The 22,469-nt window shown below is 43.5% G+C and overlaps 2 protein-coding genes across 3 annotated transcripts; one reads left to right on the top strand and one right to left on the bottom strand.

Moving 5' to 3' along the window:
- Positions 1-600: 600 nt before the first annotated feature.
- caly (calcyon neuron-specific vesicular protein) lies at positions 601-8,313 on the bottom strand. Of its 2 annotated transcripts, none has more exons than XM_083766179.1 (4): positions 8,168-8,313; positions 6,258-6,380; positions 5,897-6,010; positions 601-2,254 (listed from the first exon to the last, which is right to left on the bottom strand). In XM_083766179.1, exons 1-4 carry the CDS (start codon positions 8,294-8,296, stop codon positions 2,039-2,041), a joined length of 582 nt encoding a protein of 193 aa, XP_083622305.1. In that variant the 5' UTR covers positions 8,297-8,313; the 3' UTR covers positions 601-2,038. The 2 variants fall into 2 exon arrangements, with proteins under 2 accessions (XP_083622305.1, XP_083622306.1); XM_083766180.1 differs by having other exon boundaries at positions 601-2,251.
- A 10,307-nt stretch (positions 8,314-18,620) lies between these two features.
- Positions 18,621-22,469, top strand: LOC310859214 (valine--tRNA ligase-like; the record flags this gene model as incomplete). Its single annotated transcript, XM_083765615.1, has 2 exons — positions 18,621-18,626; positions 19,230-22,469. 2 exons carry the CDS (start codon positions 18,621-18,623, stop codon positions 22,467-22,469), a joined length of 3,246 nt encoding a protein of 1,081 aa, XP_083621741.1.

Below are 22,469 nucleotides of genomic sequence, written 5' to 3'. Positions count from 1 at the left end.
AATTGCTAAAGTGAAGTTTCAAGGCATATATATTTTGAATTCTATGCATACCACTGATCCATGGGCGATAGGCAGTAGAGAATTGAATTCATCCCGCCCTAGTTTAATAGTTTGAATGACGAAAAGTTTCTTTCACGGCTCAAAGCAGACATTGAACAAACCGTAAAGCTCAAAGGGTAGAGCATGCATGCTTAAGCTTTACAATATTTATACAATACAATATTTATCGAGATTAGCCTACTTGGATGACAGAGTCCTAAATGTCACCGTCAGGTGGAAACCTTGTACACTGTACAATGTACAGTATATACCTAAAAGCAGATTTACAAGTTCACATCACAACCCCTCTCACATTGGGACACATTGTGAGCATTGTAGATCTGCTTTCTTGTCAACGTTTCTGCAACACTCGTATGACAAAGTAAGGAACTGTTTTAGGGAAGAAAGTAAAAGTTGAAATGCCAGAGATACAAGGTTTCTGCCCGACAGCAACGATATGCATAGCATTAAATCCAACCGTCAAAAACAGACTAGTATGTTCACGACAATACAAGTACACAGTAGAACAGACACCAAAACAAAAGCGACGACGCTGGCAGCTAGAAAAGCTCAGCGGTTTAGTCATTTATTTGTGTTCAGTCGATGACATCAGAGCAGATGGTTCTGACATAAACATTTGGCACTCAGACGGTTGTAACTGTGACCCCGCGGATCGCATACTTCACAATCAGATGGAAAATTCTGTTAAAAAACAAAAAAACAAGCAAGCTGAGCCCATTAAAAATAATCGTATCCTTAGCCTTATAGACCGTATAATATATTGTGATCGGTAGAAAGTCTATACAAGATTATGGCACTCTTAAGACTTGGAAGTCTGTCTTTTGTACTATGTTTTACAGATACTGATAATCTGACCGCCCCCTAACCCCTAAAATTGTAGTGGTTCACTTTTTTTACAAAAACAATTGGATCGTTCAACCCTCTCCCAAGAATACAGATACCGTAAATAGCCTACTACTAGATATAGTAATACATATAAGTAAACACCATGTTTCTACCGTACGTAGAACATGTTTAAGCACTAATTGTACCGCCGTTTAGTTAGAGAGCAGCTACTTCATACCTCTATGTAATGATGTCCGTGAGCACGCTGTTCTAATGACACAGTACACATTATAGCCACAAGAAGAGACGATTCAATCCTTCAGACGTGTAGGTCGACTTCGACTTTGACTGAGAATCATTAAAAGATCGAAGCATAATAGCATAATAATAGCATATTTTACACCACCATTATGGATGTATAACACTAAATAAACGTTTCGCATGATAAACAAAAGGCTTTCAAGTTTCATGTTGAAAGTAGGCCTAGTAAGTATAACATCTAAATGTAACAGCAGTCGTCATGAGAACATTCAGCAATGGTTCCATTCCATTTATAATTAAATGAAAAGGCAATCAGGAACCAAGACAGGCCGATGAGTAAGAAATGAGCAGAAATATCACTGAATCTCATTTTCTCCTCACACTGTGACTGCTCGCCTCTCTTCTCGTCTCTCACATTCTCAGAAGGGTACCACGCGCACACACACGCGCACACACGCGCACGCACACACACACACACACACACACACACACACACACACACACACGTGTGATTCAAGAATACTGTAAAACAAAATACATTCTCCGACCGTTAACTAACATTCCTGGTTTCTACCCACAACAAGGTAAGGCTGCATCTGTATGGAATATGTATATTTTTAACCACACAAAGTACCTGAATTCGGCATTCATGGTGACAGAGTAATCACAATTGTTGGATTACTCAGCACTGATTTACAGTAAACGAAACGTGTCAGTATACAAGTTATGAACTTTTCTTTCAGTTTCATGCTATCAATGTCGGAGGAACTACTGTATATAAATTATGTTTAAGTTAATCATCCATCCAGGCGCCCACATATTACATCATATTTCCTCGAATGTAATGTATGGACTCCCCCCCGTCCGGCTGTACGTAGCCTACAGTATGTCTTCATTCTTCTCCCTTGGCCTCCTTCAGGCCGTTCATGACGGGGAGCCATGGCGAGGCCAGCTCAGGCCCGGTCCTCCTGGCCTGGTTGAGTTGGGTCAGCGTGGCGTAGAGCCCCACGGTGGTGCCGCCGCCGTGAGCACTCACCTCGCTCTCCGCCTGCTGCTCCTCCTGGTCGGTGTAGTACAACTCCACGCCTGCAGGGGTGCAGTGCTTCTGCTGTTGAGGTGGACAGAGGGAAACGTTTCTCTTAACCCAATCTGACCTGAGATCAGATTCATACGAAGGTTTCCACTGGACACACACTGGTCTGATGGACCCATTCTGACCTGAGATCAGATTCTAGAAATGTCAGTCGCTCTTCGATTTTTCAAAAAATAGCAGACCTACAAGCTCGTATCGCGCCACTCGGTGGCGCGATATGAGCTTGTAGATCTGCTATTTTTCAATAGCTAAAGCATAATATGATGCCAACACCAAAATGGGTGCCCGGTCAGAATGTGTTAAAGCCAAATTCCAATACCCACAATCTCGGCCATATATATATATATATATATATATAAGAAAGCTAGATGGCTCACCCGCGCTGCTGGCCAATGGGGAGCGACGTCGCTATGTGGTGGCCATCTTAATTCGGGGCAGCATGACATTGTGTCTATGGTCCATATTGTACTTTTTAAATAACCATAACTTGCTTAATTTCCAACCAAAACGGTTTGGTTTGTTATAAACATGAGAGACGTCTGCATACTTAATTGCTTTTATATGATGACGTTCATATATTACAAAGAAATTAAGCAGATACGAATCATAGCCACGTTGATAACGTTTGTAATAAACCAACCCGTTTGTAAATCCGTCAAGATTTGAGCGAGTTATGAGTATGTTTGTTAGAGCTGCCATAGCCCCGAAGCAAGATGGCCGCTGGGTGAACTACGTCAGAGACTCTGCCTTGAGCCATCTAGCCTTTATATATGTCTATGATCTCGGCCACTCACTCACACTCGAGTCACTCCAGCATGCCGGGTGTTGCGGTGAAATTGGTGACCAGCCAAAATATGTGACCATCTCGTGGACTTCACATAGCCTAACTTACATGGAGGTCTTTAAATATGTGAGGTTGAATTCTGTTAATAAACAAAATGCAATGATTTATGTTGGGACACTGACGTTATATGACGCCTACTCTACACGATTGTCACATATTTCAGCGGGTCACCAATTTCACCGTAACACCACAATGCCGGAGTGACCGAGTGTGAGTGAGCGGGTGGCTGATATTTGGGGTGTTGGAATTCAGCTTTAATGTGGGAAGATTCACTAGATTGACTAGAAGATGACTCTGTTGGCACCCGTGCTGGTCCAAGTGTGTGTGTGTGTGTGTGTGTGTGTGGGCATGCGTGCATGCAAGCGTGTATGTTACAGTACCTCCCTCGTCGCATTCCGGTCATTCGGTGTGGTTCAAAATATTAAACATTGCGGTGCAATTATGGTGAATAAGTGGCCTCACATTACGCGCATCATTAAAGCAAGCGTCATTGACACTTTCTATCTGTCCGTGGCTCTACACGTCTGCATTTCACAGAGAAATACAGATGACACCAGGGCAGTGGTTTTCAACCCTTTTCATTGCAAGCCAAGACCTATTATTTATTCGGCAGTTGAGTCAAGGACCACCACTTGATGTCATTTAGCCTCTCAGACCCCAAACTAAAGAATATTTTGTTGTCGTTGGATACGATTCTGTTCACATTTGCATGCTGTATTAATGTGGTACCATTAGTAGAGATAACAGGCAAACGTTGATCAAAATAATAATTCTTCTAACAGTAAAATATCTATAAGGCTCCATTTGGTCATGTAGCTGGGGACCACCTGGAACTCCCTCAAGGACCACTGGTGGTCCCCGGACCACTGGTTGAAAACCACTGCACTAGGGTATTCTTTTACAAAACATAACATGATCTCAAATAAGAAAAATTGGATTTATCTTCCAAATCTGCAAAATATCCCTTTAATTCAACTCAACTAACAAATGGTTATATTTATTACACTATCGTAGTTACAAATTGATAAATAAAGAGGATTGTACTGTGTGGTCCACTTTCTTTGTTGCCAGGGCTGTAGAGAAAGTTATGAATATTTTCATAATGACCCACAGTGGTTTTCCCCACACAGCTCTGCTGTAATGTACAGTATGGCTGCATGCTATTAATACGGGAAGTCATAAAATTAGACCTTCAAGCAAACGCTCCAAAAACATCAGTACCAAAACACTGATGTGTTTAAACAGCACACACAGTAAATGTTCTGAGTTTTACCGTAACAAAACTTTAAATTTAAGAATATGAAAAAATCCTGAGTAAAAACTTGATGTTGAAATAACTCTTAGAATTAAATCAACACTTTGCAGGAGAAGAGTGGAGACTTAGACTAAACTAACTTCACATCCGTTCTGCCAACCCTCAGGGTCACTTTGGTTGCGTTAGCATGCTCCTTAAGAGCTAAATGAGCACCATGAGGACTTTACGAGGCAGCAGTGGCTCAGGAGATAGGTCGGCTGCATGGGAACCTGTTCGACCCCGGGGCTGCCCCAGAGTTACTACTCAAAGTACCCTTGAGCAAGACACTGAAAACCTAATTGCTCCCGATCATTGTAAAGCGCCTTGAAGGCGCTATATAAATGCACCATTACCATTTACCATTTTACGGCGTACAGTCCAAATGAGCTGATGTAGACACACCTGACCTTCCATTCCACGGTGACGAGGCGCACTCGCTCGTCTTTTCATGTCTCCAACAACACATTAGCGAGAGGAAAGAAATGCTGAGAGTGACTGTAACCGTTGAAAAACTTCAAAAGCTTTTTTTTTTGCCGGAAGGTTCCCCCCCCCCCCCATCCCCTCACCTCCCTTCCTTGCTCCCCCCCCTCCGTTAAGCCTTTAATCACAGTTTAGTCACGCTCAGGCCCTAATTAAAGACCCCTCCGATTCACGGGCGGGCATCCCAAACTCTTGCCTGATGAGAAAGCGGTCTCTCGCTCAACCCCCCACCCCCTCGTTTCTGTTTTCCTACTGCGAGAGACAGGCTTTTTAGCTAACACGCGTGACAGAGCTGGCTCAGTGGCTGAGTTACGCGATGCCTTCAAGGTGTCGTTGGGAGATAATAGGTTTGTTCAGAGGGTCGCGCTGACGTCTGCGATGTTCTGAGGAGGTGCTCACAACGCAGCGGATGATGAGTGCTCTGCAGACAGCGGACGGTGTCACGGGACTATAGGTGTTCTCAAGGCTGGATAATATGAGCTCAAGTCTGTATTAGCCATGGGGGCAAGGCTGTGATACAAGGCACCTTTGTTCAAATCTGGCACGTTGCTGAAAAGTATAGCAGGAATATTGATGTATTCTTCATATACATATGGCTCATTTTGGCGCTTCACGCTGATATTTTGAACGTTTGGTCACTCATGGACATATACTTGATGATTGCGCGTTTATGTGTGTATTAGTATACGGTACTCGGGGGGTCAACACTCCCAGCAAGTATAGCATAATTTAACAAACAGACATTGTACTGGTCCTCATGGATGTTTTATATACAATTAGGACATGATCCAGGTTGGGGTTGTGGGATTAGGCCTTTAGAGGTTATATCGCAGTGCGGCGCGCTGCTATCTTGACGATCCGCTATTAAATCTCCTATTTTTGGCACACTGACACTACAGTAGCTTGCAACTGAGTAAAAAGCAGGCTTTAGGGTTAAATGTATGCAAATGTGTGTGTGTGTGTGTGTGTGTGTGTGTGTGTGTGTGTGTGTGTGTGTGTGTGTGTGTGTGTGTGTGTGTGTGTGTGTGCGTGCGTGTACCTTAAGGACGAAACCCTCAGGGCAGGTAAGCTGGTTGTACCACATGGCCTTGTACATTAGCAGGAGCAGAAGGCTGGTCAGGAAGGCCAGAGTGATGAGAATGAGACCTGTGAGCTGGTTGACAAACGGACACGGACACACGGACACACACACACACACACACACACACACACACACACACACACACACACACACACACACACACACACACACACACACACACACACACACACACACACACACACACACACACACACACACACACACACGCACGCTACATCAACAGCAGCTCTTTCACTGGCAGAACCAAGTGAGCCGATGAGTTCCCGGGACATGACGTTTTGCTGTTATATCACTGTACCTTGGCCTTCTCTGACACTTCACTGTAGAAGTTGATGTTGAAGTGTCTGCCGCTGCCGGGCACGTACAGCCTGCTCTGTTTCTTCTGCTTCAGCTGGTACTGAGTCGTCGTCTTCACCATCACCTGCCGAACGACAGATGTTGCTTCGTCGTACGTTACGCCAATAATAGCTCTATGCTAGCTCACAAAGTGTTGCGTCGCGACTCACGCTCGCCGTGTTGTGAGCATTTAGTGGTGGGAAGAGTACTCTTTTACTTAAGTAAAAGTATCGATAGTGCATTGATTGATTGATTGAAATATTTATTAACAGTTTGTAGAATTTACAGTACATTGTAAGCACAAACTCAATACAAAGACTGTTAACTGTGAGTGGACGACCCAATTAAGCATTACACTTGTTTACAACAGGGTCCACATTGTTCAATTCATCAAAAAATGCAATGTTGTGATATGTTTTGTACTAATAATCAAAGTAACTACAGTAGTAACTACGGTTTTCAAATAAAAGTAGTGGTACAATATTTGCCTCTGAGATAATAGTGGAGTAGAAATAGTAAAGCGAAGTATTGGAAATAGGAAATACTAAAAGTAAAATACAAATACCACTGTGAGCATGTACAGCTTTTTGTAGAGCTATCTTGACACAAGGCAGAGTATGAGCTTTTAGCTTTGTCAAGGGTAAAAACAAATCTGTTTTTCCACAATATGAAAATAAATGAAACAATAAATGAAATAAATGAAATAAATGAAATAAATGAAATAAATGAAATAAATGAAATAAATGAAATAAATGAAATAAATGAAATAAAAGATTTCAGAGCTTCTGTTTGTTTGTTTTTCCTTCTAGGATACTGACATGTCTGCTGTTCACGATTCAAGTCAACTGTTGCTGTTAAGCATTCTCAGATAAGCATAATAGTACGGGGCAGGTAGACTAGACAGTTTATGCTGAGAAAGTGAGCGCCGTGCTCACATGAATTTTAATGGTGTCCAGACCTATTATTATGTAACGTGAGTGGGAGAGGACTGCAGTGAGCCAGCCGCGGTGTAAAAGTAACTGAGTACATTTACGTAAGTACTGTATATATATATATACCCATTTTGACCTGAGATCAGATTCTAAAAATGTCTTCTACATCCCGACAGTTTTTACAGTCGTTCTTCGATTTTTCAAAAATAGCAGACCTACAAGCTCGTAGCGTGCCACTCGGTGGCGCGCTATGAGCTTGTAGATCTGCTGTTTTTCAATAGCTAAAGCATAACATGATGCCAACACCAAAAGGGGTTCCCGCCCCAAAATGGGTTAAGTACAATGTTGAGGTATTTGTAGTACTTTACCAATTTCCAATACTTTTACTTCTACTCCACTACACCTACACAAACATTTTCAGATGGGGGTCCGTGCCGGCACATGTCAATTTGGGGGCCTTGACATGAAAAACTACTATGGACTATGACAAGTGCAGATAACAGACACCCAACTGTTAGTAGTACATTAATGTACACAAGCACACAGATGGACACACGCAAGCATGCACACACACACACACACACACACACACACACACACACACACACACACACACACACACACACACACACACCAAGGCCACAAAAATGTCTGTGGACACATAGATGTCTGTGGAAACTTAGATTAGCAAAAACATACATACAATAGACATGCACGCATACACGCATACACGGACGGCACAAACACAGTCACACACACACACGCCACAAAAATGTCTGTGGACACATAAGCAAACATATGCGCGCACGCGCACGCGCACGCGCACGTGCACACACACACACACACACACACACACACACACACACACACACACACACACACACACACACACACACACACACACAGAGTACTGTATATACACACCCTCAGCTATACGTACCTTGTCCGGGAAAGGGTGGTGTAGCTGCTTGACCTCCAGGGGGGTGATGAGGGGGATGGTATCAAAGCCATCATCTGCAGACGGCCCTTTCTCCAGTTTGTCACACAGATTACTGCCCAGCTTCACCATGGTTCACTATTATGCACCTATAAGAGAGCCACAGAGAGCCACAGATTACTGCCCAGCTTCACCATGGTTCACTATTATGCACCTATAAGAGAGCCACAGAGAGCCACAGATTACTGCCCAGCTTCACCATGGTTCACTATTATGCACCTATAAGAGAGCCACAGAGAGCCACAGATTACTGCCCAGCTTCACCATGGTTCACTATTATGCACCTATAGAGAGCACAGAGAGCCACAGATTACTGCCCAGCTTCACCATGGTTCACTATTATGCACCTATAATCAGAGAGCCACAGAGAGCCACCTCAGGTCAGAACGAATACAAGAAGACTCACCCCGTTTCTGTTTTCCTCCCAGAATTTCCCCCAGTGAGGGGTGGGAGAGGCTGGACAGCAGACGGCTGGATTTTGAATTTCTCTAACTATAAACTTTCATGACAGCAGAACAGCCTAAGTACAAATATAATTTATGAAAAGCTACTACAGTGAAGTCTGTTCACAGAAGTTGTTGTAGGATATGTGGGGATTATCTGACGAGGTACCATTTGAGGGGGCAAAACCTTACATATACTAAATAATACTAAATTGTTTATAGGGTCAATATAAGTAATATAATATAGCCTTTCCACAGGAGTATCTTTTTATATTTTTCCAAAAAGAATACAAACAGCCAATAGCATATTACAAAGTTATCCCCCTCACTGGGGAAGATTCCGGGAGGACAAACGGGCACGCACCGGGGTGAGTCTTCTTACAACTCACCCTGAGATTTGTACCTACTACAGTACTACTACTTCATATTGGTGTTACACAGTAAAAACTGGAGTGTACATTTCACTGTTATTTTAGTAACAATTCAGTGTATATGTGTGTGTTTTTGTTTGTTTGTTTAACCAGAGACAAACACCCTGTGTTTTCACCAGTTGACAGTTGTTTAGGTTAACAGGGAGATTTTGGGGCTACCAAAGCAAACCATGAAGACAGAGAGAGGCAGTGTGTTTGTGCAGGTAAACACTACCACACTACTCCAGCGGCCGATGACATTTTTACATATTGTTTTCTTATGTAAACACAGGGCAAAATCGCATTATCTTCCTCTAACTAAAACGTCCACTCTTACACCGCAGTGTAGAATCTACACTGCAGCGTAAGAGTGGACGTTTTATCTACACTGTAGATGGTGTGTGGTTGTTGGTTGTCCTCACTGAGAGCACACAAAGGCTCGATAATAGGAAGAGGAACAGATGTTGTACTTCTGTCTTATGGTGATAACAATGTGAATAGAATGGAACATGTATTGAATGATATTTGTGGGTAAACTTCTACATCTTCTGCGGTTATATCAAAAGCAAACTTAACAGAAGAACACGGCTCCTTCTGCACACACAGAACAAAAGATTTATTGCTTTTCATTTCTAGGGGAAAGACAGTCTGCGAGATAGTGACAAATCCTCATATTGCGATATTTTCCCAGGGAATTGAACATAAACATCTGTGACACAATTTATTTTCAGTTTGCTTTGAAAATGTCAAAGAAATGGGGGAGGCTGATATCTTCTATACATATATTTGGGGAGATAATTCAATTTTCTATTGCACTTCTTTGCATCTCTCTTTTGGTTTCGGCTCTGTTCTTATTTGTGCTCCTGAAATGTGGAAGTGGTACAACCATTATGACATACTTTATTAATACTTTAATTTTGTGAATAACCAAGGTGTACCGATTCTAACATCATGACGACCTGTGCCTAGTTGAACTTTTCAACTTTCAGATTTGAAGGAAGGTTTGGACAGTTGAAGGCCATATTCTAAATAAATATCATGTGGAACACAAGTATAACACATTATGGTGGAGCCATATAGAGAGTAACTTGATTTAGAAAGCAAGAAAGCAATAATGTGGAAAGTATGGGAGTTGGGATTTAATTAAAATGGCCTTCACTCTGTAATTGCCTTTTGAGAGCTCTGTGTGTGTGTGTGTGTAATCATCCTCATAATGTAGATAACTTTCTCCGTTTAAAATGTCAACATGCACCGCATCACGTATAGTTCCACCTCGTTCCACCAATCTCGTATATCTCAGTGTTCATTTCCCACTTCTTACAAATGCATTTATATGAATATGATCCACCTGCGAGTCAGTCCAAGGCTCTGTAGATGCCACCAACACACCTCAAACGCATTGCTGCTGATAAGGATGCCATTTTATTCTCCTTGCAATCAATAACTCATCTAAATGTAGAGGCAAGAGGTGAGGAGCCACTTATCTCCTGCGCACACACACACACACACACACACACACACACAGCAGTGCAACACAACACCAAGCCCCCGAGAGGTGTGCTGCTGACGCCGCCAATGACTCACCATAATGATGAGCACATTCAAGAGGGGTGTAGAGAGATACCATTCATATTATTCCATTAGCACAACTGTTAGAACCTCAGTCTCGATGGCAATGTTTTCGAGGCAAAGTCTTCAAACGTAGGAAAGGTTTTTAGACAGAAAGATTTCAGAAAACATTTGTGGACACAGCATGTATATACTGTACGTGTGTGTGTGTGTGTGTGTGTGTGTGTGTGTGTGTGTATATATATATATATATATATATATATATATATATATAAATAAAAGCATGTCAAAAATGTTGGGTGAAAAAGGATTATATATCTGAAAGCTCTGTAATATTTTACAGTACATGAAAAAGTCTGAAGGCAAATCATATTAGTGTAGGTTACACTTCCACAGAAATAAGTCATCAGTGTTAATAACTAACTCTGAGAGTGTGTATACACACGTGTAACCAAATGGACCCGTTACAGATTACAACGCAAGTTAGTATGTGCATGCATGGAGGTCTAAGTTGGTATTTTTTAGAGACCATGATCACTTTTTCAGCCTTACACATTTGGAGTGGTGGGAGCACTCTTCTATCTCTGATCACGATGCTCTATATACTCCATGTTCCTTCAGTTACATAGCATTTCATTCAATGCCCAATAAAATCCCACTGCCCCCAAGTTTCTTAGAAAAACGAGAGCAACTATATGTAAGCTTTAATTTATATGTCTAGTGTAAAATTAGGCTATGCCAAGAGGGAGCTGTGCTATTCCAATTCCACTATAGGCCACCTACAGCACTATAAAGGAGTTTTATATGATATTTGCAATTATGATTATAATTTAGAAGGCTACCAAATATATTGTAAAAAGGTGAATGCATTTTGTTTTTCAAGTTCTATATTGAGCTACCAGGACAGGAACCTATAGAGAACTGCGGTCATGCATTTGAACTTGCTGCATTATGTTGCGACAGGCTGCTGTCGCGATGGCCAACAACAGTCAGAGATGGAAGATCAAATAAAAACATCTCCCCACTGAATGGCTATAAGAAGCTAACATTAACTTTATCACTATTTTCTATATTCCATAATCCTATGCCTTTAACAGTTTAATGAAGAATAGCTAGCTTGTCCACTTATAAGTTCGATAGGCCTTGTCAATTGCATTGAAATCAGAATACACCTGACCTGCCTGTTATTCTAACAATGGGCTAATATAGCTGCAGTTCTATAGCCTATGGGCTACTGTAAACATGCCTACAGTATCTATGAACCTATCTGGAGACGGTCTCGTTATAACGGTCTCCGGCGTAGCCACTTAGCCGCAGTGACACAATAGCTGAGTTTCTACATTAATCTCCTACAACAATACTTAAACATGAACGTCGATAAATCATGTTGATTGGCCACTAAATTAACCTACAATGTATCCGTTTGTGTCACCAGCGGCGCGCGACGGAATATCATCGTCAACCTACGATATATTATTAATCAAATTATATATGGGCAACAATTCCAGCCGTTTTCACGGAAATATAAGAACATGAACTTACCGTTTCCTCGATGGCTGCTTGGATCGGGACGCTTACACGGATGCTAACGTAACGGGGACACAGAATGTGAGCACCGGTTACCGTGGTGATGTGTGATTCACGGCAGGATTGCGCATGTAAGTAGTTCGGTAGCCCACCCGTTATGTCCTGTTCTCCTCCGGAGGATGATGATGATGATGGGCGATGGAAACGTTGTCAGACTCAAGCGATGTAACTGCATAGCCTATATGAGGAAAACGGCATTGTTATTATTCCCAAATGCTACAAAATGATCTAATAGTTTAATTCATGCTAAAGAAAAATGAAGAAAAAGAAGAAAAAATGAAGAAAAAAGCGATGCTATTCAGCTCAAAAAACACTATTGCAAAAATGATGTGGGCTACCTCAAGCAAAATAAGTACATTTTGGTGTTGCAAAACTGAAAATAATGGATTGAAACAACCTTTCGAAGTTTGAGCTTCTATTCCACCTCTAAAGCCAAGTCTTCCAACTTGAATAAATATAAAAATAAATACAAAAATAATAATAAAATAAAAGGTTTGTCTATGTGCTTTTCAATAAAGAGTAGCCTATCATGCTGTGAGGAACAATCCATATAGTGAGGTGAAGCAGCTGCTGGCAAAATGCTGACCATCTGACAGGTTTGTGAATCACCATGTTGCTTCTAATTCACCACTTGTAACAGAGCTGATGGAGTGATGCATATAAATTATATTTCACACACACACACACACACACACACACACACACACACACACACACACACACACACACACACACACACACACACACACACACACACACAGCTAAACACTGAACTCAAACAAGAGAGGTTGATTTACTGCAGATTGTACCAAATGTAACCAACACGTTTACAAAACACTGAGTTACAAATGGTATAATTGACACTGAGATTTGACTGTGTCACAGTGTGTGTGTGTTTGTGTGTGTGTGTGCGTGTGTGTGTGTGTGTGCGCGTGCGGGCGTGTGTGTGTGTGTGTGCGCGTGTGCGTGCGTGTCAGACAGCGACAGAAGGAGTGTGGGGAACCAGGGAAGGAGAAAGAGCAAAGTGAAATAGACGGATGAGGTATAAAGTGAGTGGGAAGCAGGAGCCAGCCTTGTCTGTGGTGTTTAGATCAACCTTTTCATTGCAAAGGGAACCCACGCTGGCTTCCACTCTTTGGATATTCCCCCGACTCCATGAATCCATTATTCCTTTAGGGGGCCACTCGTCCAAAAAGAAATCTACAGCGGCCCACCCCTCTGCCAACTCTTCAATTGGGGCTACATTTATTATTTTGACCTTTACTTTGCAGGGGGAGTGACATCAAAGTGAACCCTCTTATTTCTTCCTCCTTAGGGAGACGGAGGTGTCATCCTCGCAGCGTGAGAGGCAGACTGCAGGCCTGCGACTGGTTTTGTTGTAGGAGAAGAAGAGGAGAAGAGAGGGGGGAGCCTGCAGGGTGCACACATAATGAAACCAGAATCAATTAGGCCCTGCTCTTTAAAATGGACTGCATGGAAAGGAGGCTGGTGTGTGTGTGTGTGTGTGTGTGTGTGTGTATATGCATACATGATCGGCAATATAAGTATATACTGACTCTGAGTAGTTTACGCACGCACGCACGCACACACACACACACACACACACGCACGCACGCACGCACGCACGCACGCACGCACGCACGCACGCACACACACACACACACACACACACACACACACACACACACACACACACACACACACACACCTAACTGATATAGCTTCACCTAGGTTCTGTTTGAGGAAAAACATCAAAACCTAACCTAAAATAGTTATATACTATTATACTATGCATTACCATATTGTGCTGAATATAAGACGACTTTGATTACAAGGCGACCACCACTTTACAACTCATTTGTGGAAAAAGAACATTGAATGTCAATAGTCTCTTATAGATTAAAATACGACCACGTTTTTTAGGATATCTTATATTCAGAACAATAGGGGTATCTATTGTTCCAATAATAAATACTAATTGTATATTGTATTATGTGAAATAAATAATACGATATCTTAAGAAAAGAGAGCAACGACATCCACATCCCTAACCCAAGTTTGGGCAGGTGCCGACTCTGCAGAGTGATGAAAAGTATAAGGAAGAACACAATACAATGGGCACCAATGCGACAGATGCTTTTTATTGCACCAGAATTATCGCTTTGAGCACAAGGATCCTCTTCAGACTAAAATGAACACAGAGAAACACCAATCTTTATACAACCCACAAAAAACGATCAACATGATCACATGGGATGCAACACAGTTGTAGACATTTTCTCACGTACAAACAAAGTCAGGATTGTAAGAGACATCATAGTAAGAGAGAGTTAAGTGACATACACGATTGTCATACAACACAGTCGAACTATATCAGAAATGTCACTACTCGCAAAAAGATTGTGTACAAATGAAACCCAGAGACATTATAAGTACATTATCAAATACATAAATGAATCAACATCATATTTCATACAAGCATCGTCTACTTGTGAGGTTAAAAACACATCAAAAGGAATATAATTCCATAGACCAACACACCACCATCATGCTGTTAGGCTGTCATAAAGTGTGAGGCCATAAAGGGGCGCCTCCATTAACCTACACAGTGCAATATTTAGGGGCGAGACCTGAAAACGGGGGCAGCATTTATGGGAAGTTATGTCCCAAAATAAAAAAGACTGGAAAAGAAAAGAAAAGATAAAAACATAACATAAGATAAACACAATTGTCTTGGCATTGTTTTCCTCTTTTTCCTCTTAATATCTTTGCCAAAGTATTCTGCAAAGTATACAGTTCCTTATTTGGAGAATAATTATGAAATGAAGTTAACCAGCACTCTCTGGAAGTAGAAGAAGCACTGGCCAATGTCATGAAAGTCTGGCGATGACATCTTCAAATCATTCTGGCTGCCTTATTTGGTACCATTATTTTGTAGTTTAATCCGATATACTGCTTTGGTGAGGTCAAAAGCACAATACGTACTCCTTTTGACACGTAGTATAACTGGAGTTCACCACGGCATGGAAATTAGTCACAGTAGTCGTGGAGTAATGTGTGAACATTTTAATTAGTTTTAATTTGATTTTGATGCAGAGTAATATCCTAACCTATGCAGTACCTGTAATATGTTGTAACTCAATGATGGTTTTCATACTAGTGGTGTTCTTACTAGAAAGCTAAATCACAGGAACAAAGAATAAATAATAATAAAGATATACTGCAAATGAACTACGGTACTATGCAACATAAGTCTGGCGTCTTATCGGTCAGATTGTAAAAGTGTCAAACATGGTTATCTTTCCCAGATATATCAACAAACTGGCCGATGGCCAAAGGCCATATACATGTTTAAAAGCATCATTTAGATAATTGGTGCACATAGCAGAGTTAATTTTCAAGAGATGTCACACTTCATGTCAAACATTAATGCTGGTCAAACAAAATGGCCCGAGGAAGAGAGTGCATTCAACAATCAGGTTCTCAAAGTGTGGTCCAAGGACCCTCAGTGTTCCGTGAGGGGGTTCCAAAAGGACCTTTACAGGTCTGTAACTCTGAGAGTATACAATTGGAACGAAATTGACCCTTACAGACCCATTTGGATCCCTTTGTACAATCTGAGTTACTTGGAAAAACTAAAAAACTAAAGAAAACACAACAACTACACCTGACTGACCTGATTAAGAGTATTGTTTCCCTGACAGCAGAGATCAGCTATGCATGAGATTGGTCATCACATCATTGTCATCATCAAGGTGTAACAACAGGGCCATCTAGTGGCCAATTCGTCACATAACCACCCTAATAGGTTTGTTAAGGGAGAACAGAATGTATTTAATTTCTATTACTTAAGTTTGATCTCCAAGAACTGACTCTTTATCATTTCAGTGCGGAGGAAGTTCAAACAACTGCATATATACCTAAACCTTTCTTAGTGATGGCCATGGTGTGATGATTTGACTCAGTCACTATGTCTCACCAATAGATGGCAGCACTGGATCACAGACACCGGTGGTCTGAGCACCACTAACTGAACAATCATAGCATCAGATCAAATCAAGTCATACCATTTATATATTATCTTAACATTATTATATATTACCATTATATACTATCTAACATTATTGTTATACTATATTATTATATATTATACTTTATACTAACTACACTATTGTAGTGATTCAAGGGCGACCATCTCTAAGGCCTCTAGAAGTCTCCATGTAAGACCTTTGGGGTGGTGGGTGAGAACATATGCCAACACACAGTGATGCGTTACACATACATTCTGAAGTTTATTACACACACAGAGTAATATATACAGTAGGACAGTACATATATGACGTCCCTCATAGATTATGGAAACCATAATAAGAACAGAATGAGGAGGAACATGCTTGCAACTCATATCATCTCATCTCATATTGTACGCACAGTCAGTCCCTCTGATGCAGTAGAGTAGACAATCAACATGTCATGGTTATCAATATGCTTATGGAGATAAATGTGTTGTCACTGAGTCAGGCAGCTGAGGCTGTACCATTACTATTATATTAAATATTATTGTATTCTTGTATCTGCCTCGCTGTCTCTCTTGCTGTCTCTCCTTCTCTCTGTCTCTCTTTCCCTCCCGGCACTGTTGAGTGTTGAGGCAGATGGCCGCCCACTCTAGAGCCTGGGTCTGCATGACATTTTTTCCAGTTAAGAATGTGTTCACCTATAGGTGAAGTTTTTTCTTTATATGTAAAGACCCCTAACAGCTCAGTTAATGCATGGGATGTATTGTTTTTAAGCCACATATAGAGCGGCGCAGCCCCTCCCCATTTCAGAAAAACGAGTGGCCCAGGAAATGAAAACCCAATGCATTCTCCCATAGGCATTTCTTATTTAATTTATTTAAAGACCTTTTAAGTGTCGTACGAAGCCAACTCTTGTCGTGACAATCATGACAACACACACACAATTTTTCGGGCCAAACAAAGAATTAGAAAGTAGAAAAAAACGGCAGGTTACTTTTTGTTGTTGTTTTTCTTCTTTGTAATTATTTGTTTGGCCCGAAAAATTGTGTGTGTTGTCATGATTTGTCACGACAAGAATTGGCTTCGTACGGCGCTTAAAAGGTCTTTAAATAAATTAAATAAGAAATGCCTATGGGAGAATGCATTGGGTTTTCATTTCCTGGGCCACTCGTTTTTCTGAAAGGGGGAGGGACTGCGACGCTCTATAAGCAAAGCACAATAGTCTATAGCCCTGTCCCAGACCAGTAGTACTGTGATTACCTACACAGTACCTGTGTAGACCACAGTCTTAGAGCATATATATTTATAGAGAAGGCACCCAGAGGAAATCTTGAGGCGAAATGGACTCACCATTGCAATCCGTCCCAGAATGCACTCTGTTCCTACCAGGAAGGAGGAGTGAATCCGCCTCATGCGCTTTTGAGCAACTCAATGCAAGTGGATGGGAGGAGAACTCGGGTGTCTTCTCTATAGATATATATACTCTATGGTGTCAGTTTATGTATGGAGCCCCAATCTGCCAGTCACTCATTGGTTGTCAGCCGTAGTACACCTTGTATTGTTATTGTTGAGGCGTACTGTGGTTGGCACAGGGGTGAGCGGATGGCTATATTCAGAGTACTGTGGGGGAGAGCATCTACAGTATGGTCTTCTGCATCTGCTTTAGATAGTTGTCTGGGTATTCTTCTGATCACTATACTGTAGCCTATGTTTAACCCATTCTGACCTGAGATCAGATTCATACGCGGTTTCCACTGGACACACACTGGTTCTGATTAACCCATTCTGACCTGAGATCAGATTCTAGAAATGTCAGTCGCTCTTCGATTTTTCAAAAATAGCAGACCTACAAGCTCGTATCGCGCCACTCGGTGGCGCGATATGAGCTTGTAGATCTGCTATTTTTCAATAGCTAAAGCATAACATGATGCCAACACCAAAATGGGTGCCCGGTTAAGCCGATTCGTACTCTACAAAGATGATGACGTCTCATCGTCATGACAAAGATCATGGCGATGATAAGTCAACGGCACAACAGACCGAGGACAGGACACACCATGTAGCATCGGAGCCTATAGGTCACTAACTCGTTTCCTCTGACCTCTAGGGTGTGGTCAGTGAACAAAATCCTAGTGGGTTTCTAACCTTTTGTGCCTATACTAAGGCACATCAAAATGTATTACGTGTTATCACTCGGTAAAAAAATAAAAAATAATGTATATGATATAGCTGTATATTATGTTGCAATAATTAATAACGTGTGGTTACCGCAACATTCCAAGGCCAGTCTGGGAACCATGACCGGTGCAGATTGCAGCTTGGATTCATGTGACTAGAGCGGTGCCCATTGGGCACTGGCCTACTTGGGACGATGCAAGTTGGAAATGCACGGCCCACCCAGTTATTGCGACCTAAGGTCGCACTTAACTATGAACTAACTATGTTGCAGTTATGCCCATATGATCCCTGATGTCATCAACCTCAAACCCTTAGATCTCCATATATGGATATATGTCAGAACCATATGCTAATTCATCCATCATTCCTCTTCGATGTCTCAGTTTTGACTTATACCTGACCTGTCCATTCAAACTCTAGACGGGCACGCCCCAAAGTTATTAGTGCAGCCGCACCCGGCAGCTGGCGAAAACTAGAGTTCTCAACAGACCCGAAAATTAAGGCCTGGCCCTACCTGGGCCCTCATCAAACCCTGTACACTCAGGAGAATGTCCCCTCTACCAACCTTAGATTTCCATATACTGTATGGAACTGACCTGTTCTGACATTTCATATGTTGATCCGACCTCATCAAACATGATGTCATGATGACAGTCATGTTTAAGGGCTAATATAAAAGAGATCTCCATTTATGGACACAGACAGACAGACAGACAGCATGATGGCAGATCAACTTAAAACAACACTGCACAGGATTACTCGCATCATAAAAGCCAGGTGATTCTTTTTCATTAAATTTCAGTTTGTCAAGGTCTTGGGGAAGATTAGTCTGTGTGAGAAGATGGTGCCAGTTACACCCAAGATCAGTACTACCGCTGCTAATGCCTCTCCTGCCACTGAGTCCACTGTCAATGGTCCACCAAAGACTGAAGCCCAGCTTAAAAGGGATGCAAAGTACAGAGAAAAGCTGGAGAAGTTCCAGCAGAAGCAGAAGGAGATGGAGGAAAAGAAGAAGCAGCCACAAGTGGAGAAAAAGGCCAAGCCTGAGAAGAAGGAACCGGAAGTGATCTTATACAACATCCCTACCCTACCCGGAGAGAAGAAAAACGTTGTCAGCCCACTTCCTGATAAATACAGTCCACAGTATGTTGAGGCTGCCTGGTACCCCTGGTGGGAAAAACAGGGATTCTTCAAGCCCGAGTACGGGAGGAAGAATATTTCTGAGCCAAATCCTCGAGGTGTCTTCATGATGTGTATCCCTCCGCCCAATGTGACTGGATCTCTCCACCTGGGTCATGCACTCACCAACGCCATTCAGGACTGTTTGACCAGATGGCACAGGATGCGAGGGGAGACCACCCTGTGGAACCCTGGCTGTGACCACGCTGGCATCGCCACCCAGGTGGTGGTCGAGAAAAAGCTGATGAGAGAGCGAGGCATGTCCCGCCATGACCTGGGCAGAGACGGCTTTATCCAGGAAGTCTGGAAGTGGAAGAACGAAAAGGGAGACCGTATCTATCACCAGCTGAAGAAGCTGGGCTCCTCTCTGGACTGGGACAGAGCCTGTTTCACCATGGACCCTAAACTTTCCTACGCTGTCCAGGAGGCGTTCGTCCGTATGCATGAGGAGGGAGTGATCTACAGGAGCAAGAGGCTGGTCAACTGGTCCTGCACGCTCAACTCTGCCATTTCTGACATTGAGGTGGACAAGAGGGAGTTGACAGGCAGGACTCTGCTGCCTGTTCCTGGGTACAAGGAGAAAGTGGAATTTGGAGTGCTGGTCTCCTTCTCCTACAAGATCGCTGGATCTGATGAGGAGGTGATTGTGGCCACCACTCGTATTGAGACCATGCTGGGAGATTCTGCTGTAGCGGTCCACTCGGCTGACCCCAGGTACCAACACCTGAAGGGCAAGATGGTACAACACCCCTTCTGCGACCGCAAGATGCCCATTGTTTTTGATGACTTTGTGGACATGAACTTTGGAACAGGTGCTGTGAAGATCACTCCAGCCCACGACCACAACGACTACGATGTGGGAATGAGACACAACCTGGACTTCAACAACATCCTGGATGAGAATGGGCTGCTCATCAACGTACCTGCTCCGTTCTTGGGTATGAAGCGGTTTGATGCCAGGCAGGCAGTGCTGCAGGCTCTGAAGGGCCTTGGCCAGTTCAAAGAGATCAAAGACAACCCCATGGTTGTACCAGTATGCAGTCGCTCTAAGGACATCGTGGAGCCCCTGCTGAAGCCACAGTGGTACGTCAACTGTGCCGACATGGGCAAGCAGGCAGCAGACGCCGTCAAGGAGGGCCAGCTCAAGATCATCCCAGACCACCACCACAAGACCTGGTTTAACTGGCTGGACAACATCAGAGACTGGTGCATCTCTCGCCAGCTGTGGTGGGGCCACAGGATCCCTGCATACTTTGTCACCGTCGGTGACCCGTCTGTGAAACCTGGAGAGGACATGGACGGCCATTACTGGGTGAGTGGGAGGACAGAGGATGAGGCCAGGGAGAAGGCAGCCAAACGATTCAACGTATCCCCCGACAAGATCACCCTCAGACAGGATGAAGACGTGTTGGACACCTGGTTTTCCTCTGGGATTTTCCCAGTCTCCATTTTCGGATGGCCCAATGAGACACCGGAACTGAACGTCTTCTACCCAGGGACCCTGCTGGAGACGGGCCATGACATCCTGTTCTTCTGGGTGGCTCGCATGGTCATGATGGGCCTCAAACTCACCGGCAAGCTGCCCTTCAGAGAGGTGTATTTGCACGCTGTTGTGAGGGATTCCCATGGGAGGAAGATGAGCAAATCCCTGGGGAACGTCATCGACCCTCTGGATGTTATCACCGGGATCTCCCTGGAGGGTCTCTACGCCCAGTTAACAGAGAGTAACTTGGATCCGGTGGAGATAGAGAAGGCCAAACAGGGTCAGAAGTCCGACTACCCCAGTGGAATTCCGGAGTGTGGCACTGATGCCCTGCGTTTCGCCCTGTGTGCCTACACGAGCCAAGGCAGGGACATCAACTTGGATGTCAAACGTATCCTGGGCTACCGTCACTTTTGCAACAAACTCTGGAACGCTGTCAAGTTTGCCATGAAGACACTGGGGAACAACTTTGTGCCTTCAGAGGAAGCCCAGCTGTGTGGAGAGGAGAGCGTGGCAGACCGGTGGATCCTCTCCCGGCTGTGTGGGGCCGTGTCTCTGTGTGGCGCGGGCTTCCGGGCCTACGAGTTCCCCGCCATCACCACAGCCATCTATAACTTCTGGTTGTACGAGCTCTGTGACGTCTACCTGGAGAGTGTGAAGCCGGTGTTCAGCAAGGCGGAGGAGGACGGTGCGTGCAAGAGGCAGGCCTTGGTGTGCAGACAAACCCTCTACACCTGCCTGGAGGTGGGCCTACGTCTCCTCGCTCCCATCATGCCCTTCATTTCTGAGGAGCTCTTCCAGAGGTTACCCCGGCGACGGCCCCAGGACGACCCCCCTAGCATCTCCGTCACGTCTTACCCCGACACCGAGCAGTTCTGCTGGCAGAGTGACGAGGTGGATCGTCAAATGGAGTTTGTGATGACCGCAGTCAAGACAATCCGCTCACTCAGGGCAGACTACAACCTCACCAAGACAAGAGCTGACTGTTACCTCCAGTGTATCGACGGTAAGACGGCGTCGTTGGTGCAGAAGTACAGTCTACAGATCCAGACCCTGTCGGACTCCCAGGCTGTCATCCCCCTGACCGGGGAGCAGGCCGTCCCAGAGGGCTGTGCCGTGGCCATCGCCTCAGACAGATGCACCGTCAACCTCATGCTCAAGGGTCTCATTGACGTGGAGATGGAGGCATCTAAACTGACCACCGAGAAAGGTGACCTGGAGAAGCAAATGGACAAGCTGACGGAGAAGATGGCCAAATGTTATTATAAGGAGAAGGTTCCTATCAAAGTCCAGGAGCTGAATGCAGAGAATATGCGACAGAGCCAAGTAAAACTGGAAAAGGTTAACGAAGCCATAGAAAACGTCAAGAAAATGATGTAA

The sequence above is a fragment of the Protomyctophum parallelum genome (genome assembly GCF_964188405.1).
Source record: "Protomyctophum parallelum genome assembly, chromosome: 5".
Taxonomy (NCBI): Eukaryota; Metazoa; Chordata; class Actinopteri; order Myctophiformes; family Myctophidae; genus Protomyctophum; species Protomyctophum parallelum.
This window is presented reverse-complemented; position numbering and strand designations above follow the sequence as displayed.